Source organism: Ochotona princeps, chromosome 8 (genome assembly GCF_030435755.1).
Source record: "Ochotona princeps isolate mOchPri1 chromosome 8, mOchPri1.hap1, whole genome shotgun sequence".
NCBI lineage: Eukaryota > Metazoa > Chordata > Mammalia > Lagomorpha > Ochotonidae > Ochotona > Ochotona princeps.
The window spans coordinates 53,978,796-54,003,170 of record NC_080839.1 but is presented as its reverse complement, the minus strand read 5'-3'; the positions used below and the strand labels follow the sequence as shown (position 1 = coordinate 54,003,170).

Here is a 24,375-nt window from a genome sequence, read left to right as displayed (position 1 = left end):
CTCCATAAATCTGCCTTTTCAATAAAAATAAATAAATCTTGGGCCCGGCGCCGTGGCCTAGCGGCTAAAGTCCTCGCCTTGAAAGCTCCGGGATCCCATATGGGCGCTGGTTCTAATCCCGGCAGCTCCACTTCCCATCCAGCTCCCTGCTTGTGGCCTGGGAAGGCAGTCGAGGACGGCCCAATGCATTGGGAGACCCTGCACCCGCGTGGGAGACCCGGAAGAGGTTCCTGGTTCCCGGCTTCAGATCGGTGCGCATCGGCCCGTTGCTGCTCACTTGGGGAGTGAATCATCGGATGGAAGATCTTCCTCTCTGTCTCTCCTCCTCTCTGTATATCTGACTTTGTAATAAAAATAAATCTTTAAAAATAAATAAATAAATCTTAAAAAAGAAAAAAAGGTGAATTTGGGGCCAGAGTTGTGGCACAGCACGTTAATCCATACACTGCAATGCCAACATCTCCTACTGAACTATCAGTTCAAATTCTTGCTGCTCTACTTCCCTGATACAGCTCTCTGCAAATACATTTGGGAAAGCAGCAGAAAATGACCCAAGCGTTAATGAATATGAGAGACTCGGATGGAATTCCAGGTTTCTGGTTTGGGCCTGCCCAGAACCACTGGCAGATCCCAGAGCAGCCTAAGAAGCTCTGACTTTTAAATGCACCACCATTCTCAATGTCCTCCTCCACAAGACCAATGCCTTACATACCTTCTGGACTTGGATTTGAAACAAAAGAATGATTTGGGATCACCGGTTTACGATAGGCAGGATTATTTGCTTGGGTCCGAGAGGGTACTGGCAGAGAAGTCACAGGAGGGATACTATACTTGTGGTGAGTATGTGTAAGTAACTTGACAATTTCTGATTCTTCTTGTAAAAGGGTTATTAAGGAATAAACCACAGGTTCCGAAGTTTCTGCATATGTCAAGGCCTTGTCATAAAGGAACTCAGAAATATGTAAACGACAGGCCGGAGGCAGATTCTCATTGGTGGAGTAAAACGCCACAAGGGGAGCTTCGTAGGGGTATTTGTGGTTTTTAGAAAATCGAATTTCAAGTTCATACAAAAATGATGCATCTTCATTAGCATTAAGATGAGAATCATCTACAATTCTTTCTGCTCTTCCAACCATTTGATTTGGGGGCACTTCATGCTTGAATTTGCATCTGGATCCAAATTTACAATTTCCCTTGAGGTAAAATTTACAGGGTTCAGGTGATGCCTCTGGCACATTTTTGGCACTTTCCTTTTGCTTGGACTGACAGAATTTACTTGTCAAATATTCCAGTTCTAACCCAATGGTCCAGACTCTGTTGTGAATCCTTTCTATGAATCTGTCTCCACAGATCGACCTGAGGGCGAAGGCCTCTTCCTGCCGCTGCTGCACACACTCGTCCAGACTTATCAGGTCTGCCACCCTGGAGGTCTTCATCCTCTCTCCAAACCTCTCGGAGAAACACTGGGTGAGCAGCAACTCGAGGGATGCCCCCAGATCGCCATCACAAACCCTCAGGGCTGCCTGACAGCGTTCAAGGTCGAAACCATACCTGCCAAAGATAAAACATGACACAAATGACATGGAAGAAGTTCTAATGCTTCACCCAAGTGAAAGTCACTTTACATATGCTTATTGTGATTCTCTGGCTGGCCTTGAAAAAACTAGCCCCGTAATCCTAATCCCCCCAGTTAGTCCCCCATCCCTACAGGAGAAGACCTCAGGCACATCAGGCTCTGCTGCAACCCACACAAGAGCAAAGTAGCCAAGGAGGGGCAGCAGGGGTTTTAGTGCGACACCAGCTTCCGTGACTTCTCCCCTGACTCCCCATCACAATGGGAGCAGTCACCTGCAAAGTTTCTGCACTGCAAAGGGTGAGAATGCAAGGTCAGCGGCGGGAGGCTCCCCTGGGGCTGGGCCAGCACATTCCAAAGGATCCAAGTCGGGAACGAGGGAAGGCTCTTGTCCAGCTGGCCAGTAGCGCTCCTCATCACAGCAGTCGGGCTCGTCGTCTACCTCCTCCCCAGAAAAGCCTTTTCTGGAGAAGGCGACATTTTCATACATCAGATACGAAATGCAGAAAGGCGAAAGGGGCTGAATTTCATTCAAGGCACCAAGAATCATCTTCACCAAGAGTGACTCTCCAGTAACTGATTTTTTTTGAACTGTTAATTTAGCATTGTGGCAATTACTATTTATCAGACATTGATTACAGTCCTGTATAACCCTATACGGTACTACTGGAATCCCTATTTTCCAGATAATCAACTAAAACTTAAGAGAGGATTGGTGACTGCCTAAAGTTCTCCAATCAGGAACAAGTAGACATTTTACCCAATACAGTCTAATCGCAGAGACTCTGTTCCTAAACACAGGAACCTCAGCTATCTTTTCTCTTATTCATAAAATCTATCTCTGGGGGCTGATGGTGTAGTATACTGGGTAAAGCACCCACTTGCAATGCCAGCATCCTATGATATCCCATTACGGGAAAGTCTTGGAGTTCTTGCTGCTCAGCTTCTGATCCAATTCCCTGCTATCACCTGTGAAGGCAGCTGAAGTTGGCCTAAGGACGTGGGCCTCTTGTACCCATGCATGACACTTCTTGGCTTTGACCTGGCCCATACCTGCTTATTATGGCCATTGGGGAGTGAACTAGAGAATGGAAGATCTCTGTCTCGTCCTCTCCCTTTCAATAAATAATCTAAACAAAAACAAAAACGAACAAGAAAAAAAAAAAAAACACATAGGGGCTGGTGTGATGGCATACTGGCTACAGCCTTGCTTTGCATGTGCCAGGATCCCATACGGGTGCCAGTTTGTGTCCTGGCTGCTCCACTTCCCATGCTGCGCCCTGCTTCTGGCCTGGGAAAGCAGTAAATGGCTGTCTAAAGCCTTCGGGCCTTGCACCTCCACGGGAGAACAGGAAAAACTGCCGGCTCCTGGCTTCAGATCAGCTCAGCTCTAGCTGTTATGGTCATTTGGGGAGTGAATCAGCAAACGGAAGATCTTTCTCTCTCTGACACTCCCTCTTTCTCTCTGTAAATCTGCCTTTCAAATAAAAACATAAACCTTAAAAAAAAGAAACTATCCCTAATTTTTTGCTTTGCTGCATAATCCCCTTTCTTACATTTGAGACAGATAAGATTTGTAGATAGGTTGCAAATTGAAGTTGAACCCTTCATGATATAGCTATTCATTAATTTTAGGAAATGGAAAGAATGAATGTCTTCAACCAAACCCACAAAGCCAAAGAGCCAAAATGCAGCGAGCAGGCAGAGGATGTGAAGAGCGTTTGAGAGCAACAGCTGTTTCTCCTATGTGGACTTCATCTGACCAACTCAATATTTTCATCTACAACTGTACCTGCTCATCGCAGGGCTTTATCTGGAAGGTTATCAATAAAGCAATCACTGGATTGTCATGTGTACTGTCTTTGAATAATTACGCTTGTAATTCTCTTGGCTCACTTTTACCTAATTTGATGACCTTTCAGGATCAATATTGATACAGCATGCCCAAGGTGCACAGGACCTTCAGGGAGCCCACATGTTTTTCTTAACACAGTATTTGAGTCAAATAGAATAATTTACTCAGATCCAGCATCCGCATCTTGTTCCTGCAGGTCTCGGAGAAGAGCTTTCACTTTCTCTTGATTCTCAGAAGTCATCCGCAGAGTCTGCAGGGCGACTTTGGCCTGGGGCTTCCATTTTGGGCGTGGCTCTCCTTTGCTAATGGTACTTTTGCTAGGTCTGCAAAGGACACCAGAGCAAGATTACACACTTACCTGCCATCAGAGCTTCTGCGGTCTCCTCCAAGTTCTCACATAAACACAACAAGAGGTGAACTGTCAAATATTTTACAAAGGACAGCAATGAATGGCTACAGATTATCTTCTAACGAGGCCACACTCTATTACACTGGAACTGCCGGAAGAAGACTCAGCATCATTAAGTCTGGCTTCACTCATTCATCGGCTGGAAAAAGCACAGCTAATGACCTTCTCCTAACAACAGAGCTCAAAAAGAAGTCACACACAAAGGATATTTATTTCATCTTATATTAGGCACTCAATCTGAAATCAACCAAGTCACATCTTTCTTGCAGGCCCTATTTTAAAAAATTCAAATTATCATCACTACTTGATTATAAAATTACATAGGTTCACTGTAGAAAGGCAAAAACAAAAAACAAAAACCACATCACATGATTTTTAAAACATTTATGTATTATTATTTCCCATGATACAGTTTTGTAGTTATGGAGATTTCTTTATATCCCTCCCCTTCCTCTCTAGGCATATTCTCCTCCCCACATTCTCCTCCACAGTATCCCAGTAGCACAGCTGGTTAGTAATAGTTACAACTTTATTTTCTACCACTTACATGCATCATGGCATTGTAGGTATCAGCAAAGGTAGAACAGCTAGTATTCTACTGCCAAGGTTTGTATGTATTTATTTATTTTCTGCCAAGGTATATTTAACTATTTTATTGGGAGTAAAAATGTACCTTTTTAATAAAATTACATAGCATATGTAATTGTTTTATTTCCTTCATGTGCTTCTTAAAGTAATACTAACCTATTTCTAAACTTAATCTCCTAACAATTTTAAATGGTTACATACAGATACATATGTATTGAATTCATTGCACTGATTCATTTTTGGAATTTAGAATTTTAAGAACTATTTTTGATATTCAAAACAGTAAATTCTAAAGTTTTACTTTATTCATTATATTTTTTATTTGGCCTGTTCCATGACACATTTTTGTCCATCAAGAAAAATGGAAGAAAATTTCACTGTGTTTAAAATCCAACATGTTAAAATCCAACATACTGAAAAGAATCACATTTGTATACTCACAAAACCAGGGAGCAATGCAGAAATAGTCGTTCATTTTAATCACTTAGTAGAACTTCTGAAAAGAAGTCTTACTCTTACCCAAATTTAACATTTTCTCCCAACTTGTGGTTTTCAAAAATCTTAAACATATAGGATAATTTTTTACCTGAACTCATCAATTGTCTTACAGTTGCCATACGTGCGCATGCATTTAAACATACACTCACTCCTTTTCTGTACCCTTTCTCCCCTTCTCTCTCTCTGTATATTTATATACATATAAATCTATTTTAAAAGGTCACAGAAAAGTGGGAATAAAAGACAGGTTTACTTGGGTACAAAAAACTTGTAATGGAGATATATATATATATATATATATATAAAATAAGCATTTTCCAGGAACACTGTGAAGACTCCTGGTATGCATGGTCAGAATTATTTGACATTTTTTCCCCCTTAGCCATCCATTTTCCTACATATTAGTGATGAAAACTGCTCTCATGTTTGAACATTCAAAGAGCACAATGACCTGGATGAGCGATTTGATTCACCGAAGAGATAAAAATCATCTTCATCATCCCAGATCCTACTGGAAGCCTTTCCATTGCCGCCTCCTCCGCCCCCGCTGCCCCCGCCACCGCTTCCATGAGATTTACTAGGGTGGCCTCGGCCTCCTTTTCCTCCTCTGGCAGAGCCTTTCCCGCTTCCTTTGCCTGGCTTGCCTTTCCGCCTCGCTGAAGAACTCATTTCACCTGCAAGAGAAAAAAATTTAACATAGACATCCATGTCAGACTTATGGATACGCTCTACTTTAAAGAAAATAAAGAATGGGGAAGAGATACTGACCACTAGATATGATCAGATTATACTGTAAAAGTGTTTTGTGATACTGCATTGTACCCCATAAGATGTACAAGTATTATGTATTATGTACAAGTATTATGTACCGAGTATTATGACTCGGTCGGCTAAACCTCTCCTTGCAAGTGCTGGAATCCCCTCGGGGTGATGATCTGTATCCCGGCAGCTCCACTTCTCATCCAGCTTCCTAACTGTGGCCTGGGAAAACAGTTGAGGATGGCCCAAAGCCTTGGGACCTTCACCAACGTGGGACACCTGGAAGAAGCTCCTAGTTTCGGATAGGCTCAGCTTTGGCCACTGAGGCCATTTGGGAAGTAAACCTGCGGATGGAAAATATTTTTTTCTGTCTCTCCTCCTCTTTGTAAATCTGCCTAAGAAAAGCACAACAAACCTTAAAAAAACAAAACATGTACAAGTATTACATGTGAATGAAACATTTTAGAAACAAAAACTAGGAAAATGCAGCTTTTAAAAGAGGCAGTTCAGGAGAAGCAGCAGTAGACAGCTTCCCCACGCTCTGCAACACACTCCCCACAGGACTGCTTCTAGTGAGTTTCTCTGACACACAACTTTTTTTTTCTAAAAGTTCGCTTATCTCATTTGGAAAGGCAGATATACAGAGAGGAGGAGAGACAGAGAGGAAGATCTTCCATCTGCTGGTTTACTCCCCCAAGTGGCCACAACAGCCGGAGCTAAGCCAATCTGAAGCCAGGAGCCTGGAACTCTTCCAGGTCTCCCATGCAGGTGCAGGGTCCCAAGGCTTTGGCCCATCCTCCACTGCTTTCCACAGGATGCAGGCCACGAGCAGGGAGCTGGATGGAAAGCGGGGCTGCTGGGATTAGAACCAGCACTCATATGGGATCCTGGCATGTGCAAGGTAAGGACTTTAGCCACTAGACTACCGTGCCAGGCCCCTATTATTATTATTATTATTTTTTTAAAGATTTATTTTATTTTATTACAAAGTCAGACATACTGAGAGGAGGAGAGATAGAGAGGAAGTGGAGCTGCTGGGATTAGAACCAGCGGCCATATGGGATCAAGGCGAGGACCTTAGCCACTAGGCCACGCTGCCGAGCCCCCTATTATTATTTTTTTTAAGTTAAGGAAGTCACACTCCTCATGTAATCCTTTCTGCCTACCTGTCAATCAAATGATCTCTTTCCCAAAATTTGCTTCCTGTCACCAGAGACCTCCCTTCCCATAGATGTGAGATGGAACAAGGAATCAAATCAGAACGGAACAGGCTGATCAAACTGGTTCTCCTGTAGATCCAGATGCCACTCTATCGGTGTATATCAAAGACCAGCCCAATGTGCTGCAGCACCGGGGCTCTGCAAGGCTTCCACTGCCTCCCTGCTCATAGCCTGGGGATGGAGTGATGGACGGTGGTCCCGGGGGGCAGGGGGCACCCCTACTGCTCTCATGCGGAGGACCCGGACCGAGCTCCTGGCTCTTGACTTTGGCGATTTCAGCCATCTGTGGGGTAGGCCAGAGAATGGAAGATCACTCTCTTTCCCTTTCTCTCTAATCTCATTTTATAAGTAAAACTTATATAGATATAAGACACCACTTCTACTGTTTCTACTATTTTCTCGATTGCTCTGTCAGGAAGTTTTTGTATTTAATAGATCTTGCTTTGGATAAGCAATAGGAAAAAATAAGTTTGTTTAGTTATTTTCAGAGAAATAAAGAGAAAGAGAGACAGACAGACAGACATCCGTCTTCCTCTGTTGGTTCACTCTCCAAATACTTCCAATAGCTGGGGTTAGTCCAGGCCCCTGGAGCTCCCTCTAGTGTCTCCTATGTATGGGGAGGAACCCAAGTTTGTGGGCCATTAACTACTCTCCTAGACACATCAGTGGGAAGGTGGATCAGAAGCAGGGGGGGACCTAATCCTAGGCACTCAGTGGTGGGATGTGGGCACGCCAGCCATGGCTTCACCTGTTGTGCCACGATGCTCACCCCTTTGACATAGATTTCTTAAACCCAGGATGTACATCACAAATGCATGGTGACATTCCAAAGCTATGTCCATAAAAACCTTTGTTTGAAGAAAGATGCTTTCATAATGCGAGATTTTGATACCAGGCAGCCAGGGACCCTTTGTGGATCACCATGGCTGTCGGAGTATCTTTGAGTGTGGGGAGAGACAGACTGGTGCCAAGCCAGAAAGTGAAAGCAAGAGGGTTTTATTAAAGAAAGTGACGCAGAGCAGACTGCTCAGTATGCAGAGCAGCACCACAGGTTGTTTCAGCTTCTCTTTTATGAGATTTAGCAAATGTCTGTTAGTATCTAAGCAAAATATTCACCTTAGTTTTGGGAAAGGGACGACCACTTCCCAGAATTGAGGAGCCACCTCCTGCCCCTCCATATGGTATTGCTTCCATATGGTGTCATAGCAGTTATGAACTACCAAGAGGGTCATTCTTATGATGTTGATGCATTATAGTCAGGGCATAGTGCAAGTATGGATCCCCCTGTGGGTAGGCACCAACTTATGTTTCACTGGTTTGAACTGGTTCCTCTACCTCTATTTTTTCTGGGTCACTTCCTGGTGGGTAGAGCTAGGACTTGCCACAGACTATCTGAATTTGATAAACAAAATTTTAAATCGCTATATGCTACATCAGGAAAACAACCCCGATTCAGAGATTTTCCTGGGTGGAAAAAGGTGCATAAAACAATTTCAAATTTCTTTCCAAAATTAGTGACTCCATTTGCAGTAGAGTTTGGAAAATTTCAAACCTAAGGCAAATTAACAAATTAAGGGTCAGGCATTTGGTCTAACCGTTAGGAGCTACAGACGTATGGGCCTTAGACTTGTTAGTCTGCCTGACAACCTCCTGCACTGCAAAACCTACCTTGGGCAAACAGGGCCACAGCAAGCAGGATACTGCGGCTAGAACATCCCGTGCAAAGCAAGCGGAACAGAACCTCCACCCTTGTTCCTGTTCAAATAATTAGTTCCTCCCCTGTTTCAATATAGATGATTAGTTCCAGGAAATGCCTCCCTTCCCCTCCTGCCCTGGAGAAGAAGGCATATATAGAAGGAGTAAAATAAAGAGCACGGGCATTTTCATTCACAAAGTATGTCTGTCTGTGTGTTTCCTAGGCTAGCAGCCTGGCATTCCCAGTCCACCCTCACGGTTTGAGCGTCATGTCCTGTAGGTCAGGACATCTAACCATTCAGATGAGGGTGAAGAGGCTTATATTTCTTTTTTTTATTATTAATTATTTTGCATTATGTGACAGTTTCATAGGCTCTGGGAATCCCCCTACCCCTCCCACGCCCCTCCCCCCTGGTGGATTCCTCCACCTTGATGCAGTATTACAGTTCAAATTCAATCAAGATTCTTTCCTTGCAAACATATACCAAGCATAGAGTCCAGCTACTTATTGTCCAGATAGGTTGAACAGTTTCTTGGGGAGACCATTTCTGGTCCAAAGTTAGAGCTGGTAGAATATCATCACAGTCAATTAAGAGTCCCAATATAACATCAACAGCAATTTGCAATATTATGGAATTGACATGGTTTTGAGTAACCAGTATGTTAAAACAAAACAAAACAAAAAAAGCAAGTCCTAACCACAACCTATGATCTGCTCATTGACATTTCAATTTTGTTTATATACAGGACCGGCTGCTATATACCTTAAAATGGCTATAAGGTACCATTCAGCTGTCTCGTGTCTATTTCATTTTAGTATTTAGCCATTTGTTGTGTTGAAGTATAATTTTGCTGATCTTGGCAGATTTTAGGATAATCTAGACTGACTTGTAACTCTAACAAGATATCTGTCGACATTTAAGGTGCAGAACATTTTTTTTGGGGGGGGGGTGTGCAGGAAAATAAGAGGCTTATATTTCATACTGAACTGTTAGCTCCCTGCTAATGCAGACCTTGGCAAACCATGTGCACAGCTCAAGTACCAGCTTTGATTCGATCAAACTCCAGGCATGTAGGCAACTGGCAAACAAAAAAGCAAAAGGCTGTTTATCCATTATTATCTTTTCTTTCTAGAACTGTGAACATGTGTATCAATGTATCAGAACCTCACCCTAAAAACCATCCAGCCCAGGCAATATCTATACTGAAAAAGATTCAGAAAAAAGCAAGATACTTTATTGAATTTAAAATATCTCTTCTTACAGGAGGTAGAACAAGATAGCCACTGAGCAAGACAACCCTGGTGACTCTCCCCATTTTGAACAGCTATTCATGGACCAGCGCACAAGTTCCCCTCACAGAGAGATCACAGACCTGGTATTGGTATTATCAACCAGGAAAGCTGCATTGAAGAAAGCAAGAAGTAAAGCATTGCCTACCTCCTTAGTTCCGAGAAACATAGCTGGGAGAGGAGGAGGGAACTCAGTTCAGTTTTTGGACTTGAAGCTTTGTGTCAGGCTCGTGTAATACAATTCAGAGCTGTACAAGAATCTACAGATCTTCCACAGCCAGATGGCCACCTGTCCCCTAGTTGTCAGCAGACAGCAGAGTAAGATGCCAGCCACTGTGGAGTAGAGCAGGAGAAGGAGCTTAGGACCTTGCTGGGGGCCTCAGCAGGGTTACTGTCATGAGATTGACAAGCCCAGGGGCCTCTACCTACCGCTGGAGCTTGCGGACGGCTCCTCCAGACTCAGCCTACACCATGATGCGAAGGACTTGTATCAGTGTACATCACCTCTGGCCTCGTGTGTACCAGACATCATGTGGCCTGCTGACTGTGAGGCCTAGGTGTGACCCATTTTAATGCTAGTCTGGGGTCAAAGAACAGTGAACCTTGGGTAGCCAGCAGGGAATCACAGAACTATGTCCTGGGACTGAGCACTGGGCACCAGTAGGCAAATTCTTAAGTCTCATCCCTAGGCCAGAGCCTGTGGATGCGGTCTCTAAATTTGGTTGCAGATGGCAGAGGTCTGCATCTTGGTGGGACAGAATGGTTTCAGATCATCTCATGTGAGCTTTGTCTGCACTCACAGCACTGCTCAGGGCCTGGTGACCAGGAGACCTACCTAGAATGTACCCAAGCACTTGGGGCAGCTGCCTCTACCAACCTATGTTGACCCCCAGCAAGATAGCAAGAAACTACAAGGCTGTCTTGGCACTTGGGGCCAGACTGTAAAAACCCAACCCTGTGCAGATTCTAAAGGCTCCAGCTCCCAGGCCTGTGCCTGCAAATGGAGCCTCGGACTTGCTCTGGTTTCAAGCAGAATCCCTTGACTCCAGTCCATCAGTCTATGATCCCATCCAAGATGACCAGTTCATGGCATCCGCCTCAGGCTTCAGTTCTGACATAGTGCCAGCCCTTTCCTTTCTGAAATGCTCCCCTTGATCATCCCGAGCAATACACCAACTGTGGACTTGGGACAAATCCAAGATTGGGGAATATGTGGCACTGAAACCATAAGAATACACCAAGAGAAGACTTGTGGAAAGCCTCAGCTTAGGATGCCATCAAGCTGAAATAACAGAAATGCCCATAGACTCAGAGAAATACAGCTTGGAAGGTCTGGAAGGAAGCCAGATTGTCCTAAGCTACACTTCAGTGTACAAACAACATTGTACATACACCAACAGGCCTCAGGAACTTCCAGGAAAAAAATATGATCTCACCTAGCAAACCAAATCAGGTGCTAGGAACCAAACATGTAGGAACTGCAAATTCCATATGCTCAGATGGAGACTTCCAAATAGCTATGCTGGAATGGGAATAGCAGCTCAGCTCGTTAAGTTACTGCTTGGGACATATGCCTCACAAACTGGAGTGCCAGTTCAAGTCCTGGCTAGTCCACTTCCAGTTAAGCTTCCTGTGAAGGTGACCGGAAAGCAGCAGATGAATACGCAGACAGAATTCCTGACCCCTGCCTTCACTCTGGCCCACCCCCAACTGTTGTGGCCATTTAGCAAACGGTCTCTCTTCCCTTCCCCCTGTTGCTCTGCCTTTCTAATAAATCTTCAAAACAACTGCTTTAAGGAAACTCAATGAATTTAAAGAGAACAGAGAAACAATTTAATACTATAAAAGAGATTTGATGGAGAGATATAATTGGTTAAGATACGAGGGAGTGCGGAACTGCATCTCTGTTGACACACACCAGATCTGTGGCTGATTGGGGAACTAAGCGGACACCCTAACTGGGTTGGGGTTCCCACTGGTGATTGGAAGAGCCAGAATGAGCGCAGTGGGTTGAGCTGGACATGGCTACAGTCTCCCTTGGCACAGGTAAGGACTGGGTCTGGGGAGTGCCAGACTGGGCTAGACTCCAGCATCCACTGGTACTTGTGAGAGATAGGGTGGGTGTGGAATGCACTGGGCTAGGTCTTGGCTGAACCACTTGAGAACTGTCTCTGGACATGGACCAGGTATGGCTGGGCTGTGACACCCATCAGTAAGAACTGGACTGGGTGTGGGCCGGCTGGGCAAAGCCACTGTTCCTGCCAGGACAAGAGGTAGGCTAAGTCAATCTGCCACTGGGAGCAGATCTGACAGAGGAGTTTGGGGAACTCCTTTGTCAGAACAGTCTCTGCAGGTGAGTGCAAGAACCAAGGCAAGGAGCAGCCCAGACCAGGTCAGGTTACAGTACCTGCCAGCATACACGTGGGTTAGGTCTGGGGCAGATCTGAGAAAAAGGACAGGGTGCAGGCCAGGCCAGTTTGGGCCGTAAAAAAAAAAAATCAACAAATCAACATTAGGGTTGGGACTTGGGACTGACTGTAGTACCCATCAGCAGGAGCTGGAACTAGGGGCAGGCTAGACTAAGTCATGCTGAAGTACTTACTGGTGGATGCCAAGGTGAGGCAAGCCATGCCAGTCTGGATGCAGTGGAAGCTAGGTCTGTGAGTCCCAGGAGCAGGAGTCTGGTGGGGTCTGGGTTGACTAGTCAAAGTCTTTGGGCCCAGCTGTGCAGTGGGTGCCAAGTCCATGAGCCCTGGGGATGGGGGTTCGGGGGGGGGGGGGCGCTGGGTTTTGCTGGCAAGGGTCCTTGGACCTGTCTTCACAGTGGGTGCTGGGTCCTTGAGCCCTGGGAGTGGGGGAGGGGAGTTGGGCAGGGTCTGAGTCAGGTGACCCAGTACACCAATGGCACTGGGGGAAGTTCATTGGCCCCTGGGGAAAGCTCACTGGCTGCCCGATGGCACACTTGTGGGGACTTGGTATGTGGACTCACAGGGGTCTTGGATGGCATAGGTGGAGGCCTGGTTTCTCACATCCAGAATTGGTGGTCTGACCGTGGAGTGCATGCATCAGAACTGGGTCTCACCAGAGGAATATATGGAGCAGTGGATGGCTAGCACAGATGCACACAGAGGATATGGTAGCCCATCGGGGCCAGCAAAAGACATCTGATACCCTAACAGAGTAAGGAGGACAGAACAAATTGGACAATTACTCCAGCTAAACAATGACAGAAAACAAATGGGTGAATGGAGTCTCTAAAGTTGACTATGTTATCCAAAGGACATTGGCAGGGATTCCTCATCCTTGGATTGGTGGTATCAATAGCATTTCAGAACTATTGAAACCACTTGACCAGAACCCTTGAAGCTCCACACTGGGGATACTGAGTTGATATCGGGGGCCATTCCCCATCCCTGGGTACTAGGGCAGTTAGAAGGCTGAATGTGGCTTCTCTCCTTTCTTTCCCCTTCCCTAGATACCAGATAACCTACAACAGGCACATTCCTGAACACATATTTCTTAGTAAGATTGACCCACGAAGAAATAACACACACAAATACCTCAACAAAGAGGCAAACAAACGAACAAAACAAAAACAAAACCAAAAAACATCCAGTAAGGGCTGGTACTGTGGTGTAGCAAGTTAAGCTGCCACCTGTGGGACTGGTTTGAGCCCTGGCTGCTCCACTTCCAAGCCAGCTCCCTGCTAATATGCCTGAGAAAGTAGTGGTGCACGACCTAAGTTCTTAGGCTCCTGCAGCCATGAGGGAAATCTGGAAGAAGCTCTTGGTTCCTGACTTCAGACTGACTCAACCCTAACCATTGCAGCCTCTTGGGGAATGAATCAGTGGACAGAAGATCTTCTCTCTCTCTCTCTCCCCCTCACTCTCTTTCTCTCTCTGTAACTCTGCCTTTCAAATAAATAAATAATTCCTCAGAAGATCAATAACGAGTGGCAAGATTGATCTAGTAATCTCTAGTCAAAGAAAAGCTGGGATCAAATGGCTCCATTGCTAAATTCTACCATATATTTGAGGAATTAACAGCAGTTCTTAAATTATTCAAACAAAACAGAAATGAACTCTTCCAAACTCATTCTACAAGGTCAACACCACCTTGATACTCAAAACAGACAAGCAAACAACAACAAAAAAGAAAGCAACAGATTAGTTAGTATACTTGATGAATATAGATGCAAATAGGCTCAACAAAACACTAGGATGCTGAATCCAACAACACATTTAAGATTATTCACATGATCAAGCAATACACATTCCAAGGATGCAAGAACGACCCAATAAACACAACTCAATAAGCACAATACAACACATCAACATAATAAAGACTAAAACTTTATTATCACTTCTATAGATGCAGAAAAGGCACTTGAGAAAACCCAACATCTTTTCATGATTAAAAAAACCTCTTCTAAACAAAGTATGAAAGGATGTATTTCAATACAATAAAGTCTACCTACAACAAGCCAACAGCTAGCATTATCCTGATTAGGGAAAGGTTCAGGTGAATGTAAGATCTGGAATAGGACAAGGATGCCCACTTTCACCACTTCTATTCAACAGAGTATTCAAAGGGTGTGTGGAGCCCTCGGCCGTGGATCACCCATTCAGGTAACATAGTACGGCGACAGCATCCTCAACAGAGAAGTCCTGGAGACAGTTATGGTGAACTTATCCGTTTAATAATAACCAAGCTTTTACAGGGAGGGTCCAAGGAAGCATGCTTCAGGGTACAGGGTAGTAGAAATATTTCTACTAAATGTAAGTATCTATTATTTATTCTAAGCCTAGCCAATCAGTATAGCACTGTGTAGCCCACCACAACTTACGTAGCCCACTTACATCCTGGAGTTGTTTATTACAAAACTATCACAAGATTACCACGAGATGGGGCCCGGCGGCGTGGTCTAGCGGCTAAAGTCCTCGCCTTGAACGCCCCGGGATCCCATATGGACGCCGGTTCTAATCCCGGCAGCTCCACTTCCCATGCAGCTCCCTGCTTGTGGCCTGGGAAAGCAGTTGAGGACGGCCCAAAGCTTTGGGACCCTGCACCCGCGTGGGAGACCTGGAAGAGGTTCCTGGTTCCCGGCTTCAGATCGGCGCGCACCGGCCCGTTGCGGCTCACTTGGGGAGTGAAACATCAGATGGAAGATCTTCCTCTCTGTCTCTCCTCCTCTCTGTATATCCGGCTTTCCAATAATAATAACAAAATCTTAAAAAAAAAAAAAAAAGATTACCACGAGATGGGTACTGGCAGGAGTAGCCAGGGAGAGGACGCGATCAAGCTACTAGAAATTCCCCAAATTACCAGAAGAAGCTGGGGAAGGGAAATATCTGGAGGGTCCCAGGTTTTTTGCCAACTGCATGGGTCACACAAGTCTCAAGGTGCTGTGGAGACAAAAGGGTCCAAGGCTTTTGCCAAAACAAAGGGGGAGGGGAGGTCTCGAGTCTCTAGACATGCACCAAAACCTTGCTCCTGCTGCCCGTAGTTAGGCTAACTAAGCCAAGACCCATACCGGCACTCACTCATTCATAGAAGTCCTAATCGGGATAGGGTAAGTGTTTGCGGACAAGAAGATCTTACAGAAAATCCCAGGGACTTCTCCCCGAAGCTAGCAGGAAAATCAATACATTCAGCATAGTTGACAGATACATAGACAACACACAAAAATTAGTAGTATTGTTATATACCAATCACATTATCTGAAAAAAAAAAGCAGTTCAATTTCCAATAGCTACAATAAACAAACACACATCTAGAAATAAGTTCAACCAGACAGGAAAGATCTGTACGACAAAAACTATAAATCACTGATCAAAGACACCAAACAGGACATACAGAAGTGGAAATTATTCCATGTTCACAGATTGGAAGAATCAACATTGATAAAATGTTGGTACTTTATAAATTCAATCCCTAATAAAAATGCCAGTAACGTTTTTTCACAGACCTACACAAACATCACTAAAATTCAACTGGATCTGGAATAGACCAAGTGATCTTGGGAGACAGTATACTACCCAACTTTAAAATACATTAGAAAGACACAGTATCAGCATGGTGCTGGCATTAAAAAAACTGACACATAGAACAAAAGAAAAGAAGAGAATCGAAAAGGAAACCTATGCATCCAAAGTCACCCTAAAGAAGGGGCTAAGGGCACTGGAAAAGGCCAATTTTTTCAATACATACAGCTGGTAAAGCCGAATAGCCACATTCCACATGCAGAACAACAACAAAAACAAACAAACAAACAAAACAAAACAAGACAAAACAAAACAAAAAACGCTCTCCAACCCAGAAATTGTTACTTTTAGAACTTGTTCTGAAATCTGAATTTTGCTGGTTATGGTAGCATCTCTGCAGGCCTTTTGCAAGGAATTAAGGAAACGGGTGGTATAAATCCACATGGCAGATCTCAACATTTATTCCAACTAGTCTGGGAGGAGTCCAATCATCCTTCAACCTGGACCCAGGTTGAGTCGGCCTCGGCGAGTATCCTTTGTTTCAAGAACAGCGTCACAGATGTGGGCACGGAAAACACACAAGCTCTCCTCGAAGCCCTGTCTGACCGCAGGTGTCCAGTGTCACCTGGACACCCGGTCCTCGCTGCTCTCCAAGAAGTCGCACCGCCCTCAACCCGAAGGAACCCATCAGCGGGGCATGGAGACGGAGCCTCTGCAAGCCTGCATTCCGTTCACCTGCCTCTGGTCTGACAGTGCACAACCTCACCCGCAGACCTTCCCCTGCGTGGGCTCGGGCCGGGCCAGCCAACGGGTACCCTGCGCAGGGATGCCCCTCAGCTCCCCAGCACTCCACCCAACAGGCAAGCAACACTGACCACCAGGGCACACGGACACACCTCCGTGCTCGGTCGGGGAAGCCCTACCTGGCTCGCGGAGTCGCCTCCGAGGGCGGCGGTCCGGAAGGGACGCCCTGGGCTCCCGAGTTCCTCCAGAGCTTCACCACCCTCCGGAACTCGCTCGCAGCGGCTCCGCGGCGGGCCAGTAGCAGTAGCCGCCCCCGCCGCACAGCCCAGGAGCCTTCTGATTGGCTAATCCTCACGTTTCCACTTCCGGAGGAGAGGTTGCCTGGTTGCCTAGCTACCGAGTCGCACACGCTCGGGGCCGTATGAGCAGCTTCATTCCCTTTAAGGCTGCAGAGCTGGCGGACCAAGGGGAGTCGCAGAGTCTGGAAAATCTCTCCAATACGTCTCCGGCGAGTGAGTGTCTGTTTTCCCAAGGCCTTGGCGGGGAAAAGGCCAGTTTAAGTGGAATTCGAGTTTGTCTTCAACAGCGTCCCTGGGTAACTCCTACAAGGTGTGACATAGTTCCCTAGGATCTACACTAGGAGGTGGATTGGAGACGCTGAGAGCTCCCCCATGCCACAAGTAGAGAGCTGGATGGGAAGAGGGGTTGCCGGGATTAGAGCAGGCACCCATATGGGTACTTGGCCGGTTCCAGTGCGCCGGACCCATGGGCACTGCTTCTAATCCTGGCGGTTCTGCTTCCCATCCAGCTCCCTGCTTGTGGCTTGGGAAAGCAGGCCAAGTCCTTGGGACCCTGCCCTCCTGGGAGACCTGGAAGAGGCCTCTGGCTCATGCCTTCAGAATGGCCAGCTCTGGTCGTTGTGGCTACTTGGGGAGTGAACCAGTGGCTGGAGGACCTTTCTCTCTGTCTCTCCTCCTCTCTGTAAATCTGCCTTTCCAATAAAAACAAATAAATCTTTTTTAAAAAGAAAGAACCAGTGCCCATATGGGATCCCATGGTGCTAGGTTCCATTCCTACTTTTTCTTAGAATTAATATAATTGAGCTAGCTCGCTCGCGGTCTCTCTCTCTCCACCCCCCCCCACACCCCATCACCATCTTTTAACATCTGTTCCTTTCCCCAGTGCCTGTGATGGCTAAGGCTGGACCAAGGACTTCAATTCAAGTATCCCACGTGAGTGGCAGTTTCTGCTGCCTCCAGGAGTGGAGCTGAAACTGAAAGCAGGCACTCCCTGTGGGATGCAGGCATCCCACACAGCATCTTTAACCACCAGGCCCAACACCAACCCTGAGCAAGATCAGGATTCCTGCAACATTGATCTCATACCACTGCAATATTGACATCGTTTGCATTTTAGTTATAGCTTGTATGTTAAGCCTTATTTATTTATTTATTTATTTATTTATTTATTTATAGATTTATTTGAAAGGTAGAGTAACAGAGGGAGAGAAAGAGAGTGAAAGAGAGGGTAGGGAGAGAAGTCTTCTTTCTGCTGGTTGCCTCTCTAAATGACCCCCCCCCCCCCGGGCTGGGTCTAGGCCAGGCTGAAGCCAGAAGCTTTTTCTGGATCTCCCACAGGGTCCAGGCCCCTAAGCGTTTGGGCTAACCTCTGCTGCTTTCCCAGACATATTAGCAAGGAGCTGGATATGGCAAGTTTGGCAGCCAAGACTCCAACCAGCACCTCAGGGGGCAGTTTAACAAGTAAAGGCCACTGATTCGGCCCTAAAACCTTATTCTTCATCTACAAATAGTACTTGCAAAATATTTTCTCAACAATAGGTTAAAAAATGTTTTTACTAATTGCTTTGCGTCTGATTTTGTTTCTGGCTTCCTATCTACCCCTAGATTTATTTTTCTTTCTGTTAGAGTGTATGTTCTTATATTGATTTCAGAGATGAAGTGTGACTACTGAGTTCTGAATTCTGCCGTTTTGAAAAGCCCTTTGGTTTCCATCATTTCATAAAGGTGATTTGGCTGCAGATGCAACCATTAATCCTCTCCACATGGTCTCCTCAATATTGGGAAAAATTTAAGCTCTAATGTTTTAGTCCACTGAGTGTCCCAGGGCACTAAGGGACTTCCGAATCTTCTGATCTTCTTGCATCCTTTTTTTTTTTTTTTTTTGCCTGGTTTCTGTTCCAGTCTCATTTGGCTTAGCCCTTCCTGGCCATCACCACTTACTGTTTCTGTGTATTTGTTTTGTTCCCTGTTGCCAAATCAGAGATTTCACACACCACTTGACCTCCATGGGACAAAGCATAGATCACACAGGGTACCTGTACAAGTAAAAACTTATCACACAAAAACTTGTAGATCCGAATGCGTGGGAGCGTTACTCATAATGATCCCTGAGTGGAGACAAATATCCATCAGCTGATGAGTGGTGAAGAAAATGTGCCATTTGTGTGTGTTGCATTTGGCAGTAAAAGGGAATGAAGTTCTGATACATGGCATCATGAGGATGAATCTTGAAAACATGTAAAGTAAAAGAAACCAGTTACCATACATATTGTATGGTTCCTCTTCCTAAGGAGTGTCCAGAATAAGCAAATCCATTCAAGTAGAGGAGTGCTTTCTAGGAGCTTGAGCCAGTGGGGACTTTGAGGGGAATGGTAACTGACAAGGGAAAAGGTTGCTTTTTCGTTTCACTAAAATATTATCATACTAGATTATTTGATGATTGTGCAGCTCTGGATTTACTCAAAAAATATTCAATTGTATTCCTTTGCAGGGTGAATTTCATGGTATGTGAATTACATGTTATTAAAGCTATAATAAACAAATAAAAACACATCACCTAGGCAAAATTATTTATGTCCCCAGGACCCTATACTAGACTGGAAATGCCAAACAACCATAACATATTTGTGACTGTGTGAAATGAACTGTGTTTTTATAACTCTTAGAGCACATTTATTTACTATTTAAAAACATTTGAACTTATGTGACTTTCCTTATCTCTTTTAAAACAGCTTCAGAAGCTTATAAGATAAACTTTGTATTTCCAAATGGAGACAAGTATGGTAAGCATACATTTCAATTACTTTATCTATATTGAAAATTAAATAGTTTAAGAATGAAGAGAAAGGAGACTGTCACATTGATATCATTAAATAAATAACATAGAAATCCTAATAAAGGCACACATTTTAAATCAGAACTTCAATGTTAAGTTGGACCATATGTTTGGAAAGCTCTGGGATCTGTTGCTCCTTCTGGCCCTTGGGTCTCGAAGGAACAAGGTGTTGGAGGTTTCTGAATGTACTCATCTCTGGCCATTCTGTGAGGGGGGGCGGTCACAGAGACTTGCAAAGCTGCAGTTGTGATTAGTCCCAGATATAACAGCAGACACACAGACAGTTCTCATTTACAATCTTTATTTCTCTTCTGCTTAGATGGTGAATGTACAAGAACATCTTCTGGAGTGTATGAGAGAAATGGAGTAGGTATTCATACCACTCCTAATGGGATTACCTACACAGGGAACTGGAAAGATGACAAGGTATTATTGCTGTTTTTTTTTTTTAAAGATTTATTTTTTTTATTGGAAAGGTGGATATGCAGAGAGGAGTAGAGACAGAGAGGAAGATCTTCTGTCCATTGATTCACTCTCCAAGTGGCTGCAATGGCTGGAGCTGAGCCAGTCTCAAGGCAGTAGCCAGGAACTTTTCCAGGTCTCCCATGCAGGTGCAGGGTCCCAAGGCTTTGGGCCATCCTCGATTGCATTCCCAGGCCACAGGCAGGGAGCTGGATAGGAAGCAGGGCCGCCGGGATTAGAACCGGCACCCATATGGGATCCTGGCACGTTCAAGGTGAGGACTTTAACTGCTATGCTATCATGCTGGGCCCATTGCTGTTTTTTAACGTTGACACTAGATAAATACACCTCTAGGTTATTTGATTCCCTTCATTCCCCATTAATCAAAAACATACAGTGAGTACACAATAACATGACATGATTGTTTTAATGTATTTTAACATGTGAGGGATGTTAAACTCATGCAGGGAGAGTTCGTCATCATCTATCTCATCTCATACTCTCTGAGTACAGGTGAATCTATTGTGTAATTTTCTTGTTTAATCCTTCTAATGTCCTCATGAGGTAGGTGCCATTTAGCACTCCTGTTTTCATAAAATCCCTAGAAATTCAATACCTGAATCAGAGAAATTTGATTTAGTAGATCTCACAGATAGACACAGTTGAAGGACAGTAATAAAAAATATAAAACTTAAAGGTGAAATAAAGTCGATTACACAAAATTGATAATAGCTTGTATGTTTTCAAAAGTTTCTGAGGGGCCTGGAGCGATTGCTAGTGGTAAAAGTCCTTGCATGCACCATGATCCCATATGGGCACCGGTTAATTTCCTGGCTGCTCTACTTCCCATCCAGCTCTCTGCTTGTAGCCTGGGAAAGCAGTGGAGGATGGCCCAAAGCCTTGGGACCTTGCACCTGTATGGGAGACCCAGAAGCTCCTGGCTCCTGGCTCCTGGCTTCGGATTGGCTCAGGTCCAGCCCTTGCAACCACGAGAAGAGTGAACCACCAGACAGAAAATCTTTGTCTCTCTTCTCTTTGTAAAGCTGACTTTTCAATTAAAAAAAAATGTATCTTAATAAAAGTTCCTGGGAAAAGTGTGAAAATTAATTTCTGAAATAATTTCCTATGTTACAGATGAATGGTTTTGGAAAACTTGAACATTTTTCAGGAGCAGTGTATGAAGGACAATTTAAGGACAACATGTTTCATGGATTGGGTACTTATACATTCCCAACTGGGGCAAAGTACACTGGAAATTTCAATGAAAATAGGTAAGCTTCAACATTAAAAAAAAATCACCGTAATTCTGAAAAGCTCATTTCAGTTATGTTTGTTTATTGCATTTGGTTCATATTCTTTTTTTTTGTAGTATATTTAGTTTGTAAGAGTTACGATAGAAACTGAAAAGGATTATATAGGAATAGGAAGGTCAACAGGATAAATTAAAAGTCTGATGAATTGTTACTAAGATTCACACTCTCTTTTGAAGATTTATGATACTTGTAACACCTGTTCCTCCTCCTCCTCGCCTTGCTCGGGCCGGGATCACCAATAGGTGCCAGTTCTAATCCCAGCAACCCCACTTCCCATCAGCTCTCTGCCTGTGGCCCAAGTCCTTGGGACCCTGCACCCATGTGTGAGACCTGGAGGAGGCTTCTGGCTTCTGGCTCCTGGCTTCGGATCAGCTCAGCTCTGGCCATTGCAGCCACTTAGAGAGTGAACCAGAGGATCAAAAATCTTTCTCTCTATCACTCCTCTTCTCTGTGTATCAGAGTTGCCAATAAAAATAAATAAATCTTTTTTTAAAAAGAGAGAAAGGCAGACACACACACACCTATACACACACACACAGAAATTTTCCACACATCCACTGTTTGGCTTCTGAAATGGCCACAGCAGAAATGACTGGGTTAGGCCAAGAACCAGGAGCCAGGAACTTCATCTGGGGCTCCCACATAGATCGCGGGGTGACAAGCCCTTGGAGCATCTTCTGTTGCTTTCCCAGTTATATTAATGGGGAGCTGGATTGAAAGCTAAGAGTCAGCACTGCCAGCAATGACTTATCAGGTGATGCCTTAAGTTGCGGGAGCACAAGGCTGTCCTTTGTAATATAGTTTTTGAAAAACAGCCTTGGGGGGTATGTATTTCATTTTGACCTGATGTGTTAATTTTTTTTTAGTGTAAGCAAAATCAGTTCATTATAAACCTGTAGAAATGTATCCACTGTTGTGGATAGGTTGTAGGAAAGATAAAAGTGAAATGAAATGTGAGTACAGCTTTACAAGCCAGTCTTCATAGTGAATATCATGCCATGCTATACAAAGGTTTGTATTTGTGTGTAAACATGCCTTTCTTCTGGAACTTTTTCCAGTTCAACCATTGTTATGAAGTGATCTGATCTGAGTACATTTTGAAGAGCACAAAAAAAAATGTTCACTCATTTTTACTTCAAGTTTGTGACAGTGACACATAAGCTTTCCCATTGATGTTAATAAAGGGAAAGAAAGCTCGAACTTCTAGGATAAACTTCTGTTTGTTTATGTAAAAAAATTTTTTTTGGTGGTGTTGTTACTTTGAAGAGTTCAAGAAAATACCAGCACAGAGTAAGGCATCTAAAAGATAATTAATAGTAAGAAATCTGTTGAATAAATGAATAAACTAATTAAGCTAAACAACCAACATAAACTTTCTGGTTTTTAGCTGTTTTGGCTTTATGTAAACCTAGCTTATGTGATCCTAAATCTTAAGACACCAAAATTTGTATCATGACAATGTTTGTAAATAAGAGGTTTTTTGGATGTGAAAAGCATACTAATTGTTATTAAATCATAAGTCAAAAAGTGAAAAGATATGGTGCATTAGACACGCTATATGATTTGCTAGACAATCGTGTCTGGATTGCAAATTCTTTATGTTGGTTAATAAACACTTAAATTTTACTGTTGCAGGGTAGAAGGTGAAGGGGAGTTTACTGATACCCAAGGACTGGAATGGAGTGGTAACTTTCATTTTACAGCTGCTCCGGGCCTGAAACTGAAACTCCACCTGTAGATGTTCTACGTTAAAGTTTAAATCTAGTAATCTATAAGGAAATGAGTTAGATCTGTGATCTGCAGTAACCTCATACACAGTTTCTATAAGTTTGCCAATAAAACCATTACTAAACCATGTTTTTTTGAATTTGTCTTCATTATCTTTTTATTTAAAATAAATTGTATTATTCAGAGTTTGTTCATTTTTTAAAATGGTATTTATTTATAAAATTTATTTTTATTCAACAGTCAAATATACAGAGAGGAGGAGAGACAGGAAGATCTTCCTACCGCTGATTCACTCCCCAAGCAGCAGCAATGGCTGGAGCTGAGCCAATTTGAAGCCAGGAGCCAGGAGCCAGGAGCCTCTTCTGGGTCTCCCACACCGGTGCAGAGTCCCACGGCTTGGAGCTGTCCTCAACTGCTTTCCCAGGCCACAAGCAGGACTGGATGGGAAGCAGGGCCGCCAGGATTAGGAAAGGTGCCCATGTGGGATCCCGGTGCATTCAAGGTGAGGACTTTAGCTGCTATGCTATCATGTTGGACCCAAAAATTATTTATTTTTATTTAAAAGATGGATTTACAGGAAGAAGGAGAAACAGGGAAAGAGCTTCCATCTTCTGGTTCACTCCCCAAATGACTGCAACAGTCAGAGCTGACCTGATCTGATCCAAAGCCAGGAGCCAGGAACTCTTCCAGGTCTCCCATGCAGGTGCAGGGTCCCAAGGCCTTGGGCCATCCTCTGCTGCTTTCCCAGGCCACAGGCAGGGAGCTGGATGGGAAGTGGAGCAGCCGAAATACAAACTATATCTGAACTGGAACCTTATGCCTTTTGATCAGTGATGGCCCACTTCCTCATTCACCGCAGCTCTTGGTAACCATCATCCCATTCTTGGTTCTATGAATCTATCTTGCATACCTCATGTAAGTGGAATCATGCATCATTTATCTTTCTCTGATCAGCTTATTTCATGTTGCTTAATGTCCTTGTTCATGTTGGTCCACGTTGCAGAATTTCCTACTTGGTAAAATTCTGAATAGTGTTTTCATTGCATATCTCACATTTTCTTAATTATTGACTGTTGGGCATTTAGGTGTTTCTACATCTTGGCTATTTTTTAAAAGATTTA

The 24,375-nt window shown here is 44.1% G+C and overlaps 2 protein-coding genes across 4 annotated transcripts in view; one reads left to right on the top strand and one right to left on the bottom strand.

Annotated features, from left to right (window-relative positions):
• DHX57 (DExH-box helicase 57) overlaps positions 1–5,615 on the bottom strand; it is a 40,566-nt gene extending 34,951 nt beyond the window's left edge. For both annotated transcript variants that reach the window (XM_004582750.2, XM_058668044.1), the window contains exons 1-4: positions 5,375–5,615; positions 3,593–3,751; positions 1,849–2,037; positions 713–1,551 (exon numbers count right to left, since the gene is read on the bottom strand). In XM_004582750.2, the coding sequence (XP_004582807.2) occupies positions 713–1,551; positions 1,849–2,037; positions 3,593–3,751; positions 5,375–5,592 (1,405 nt within the window). In that variant the 5' untranslated portion in view covers positions 5,593–5,615. The remainder of the gene's footprint in view (positions 1–712; positions 1,552–1,848; positions 2,038–3,592; positions 3,752–5,374) is intronic.
• An 11,396-nt stretch (positions 5,616–17,011) lies between these two features.
• On the top strand, positions 17,012–23,381 carry MORN2 (MORN repeat containing 2). Of its 2 annotated transcripts, none has more exons than XM_004582752.3 (5): positions 17,012–17,128; positions 19,648–19,698; positions 20,071–20,177; positions 21,348–21,484; positions 23,162–23,381. In XM_004582752.3, the coding sequence occupies exons 1-5, from the start codon at positions 17,038–17,040 to the stop codon at positions 23,262–23,264; spliced, it is 489 nt and encodes a 162-aa protein (XP_004582809.3). In that variant the 5' UTR covers positions 17,012–17,037; the 3' UTR covers positions 23,265–23,381. The 2 variants fall into 2 exon arrangements, with proteins under 2 accessions (XP_004582809.3, XP_012781713.1); XM_012926259.2 differs by having other exon boundaries at positions 17,121–17,225.
• The last annotated feature ends 994 nt before the right edge of the window (positions 23,382–24,375 follow it).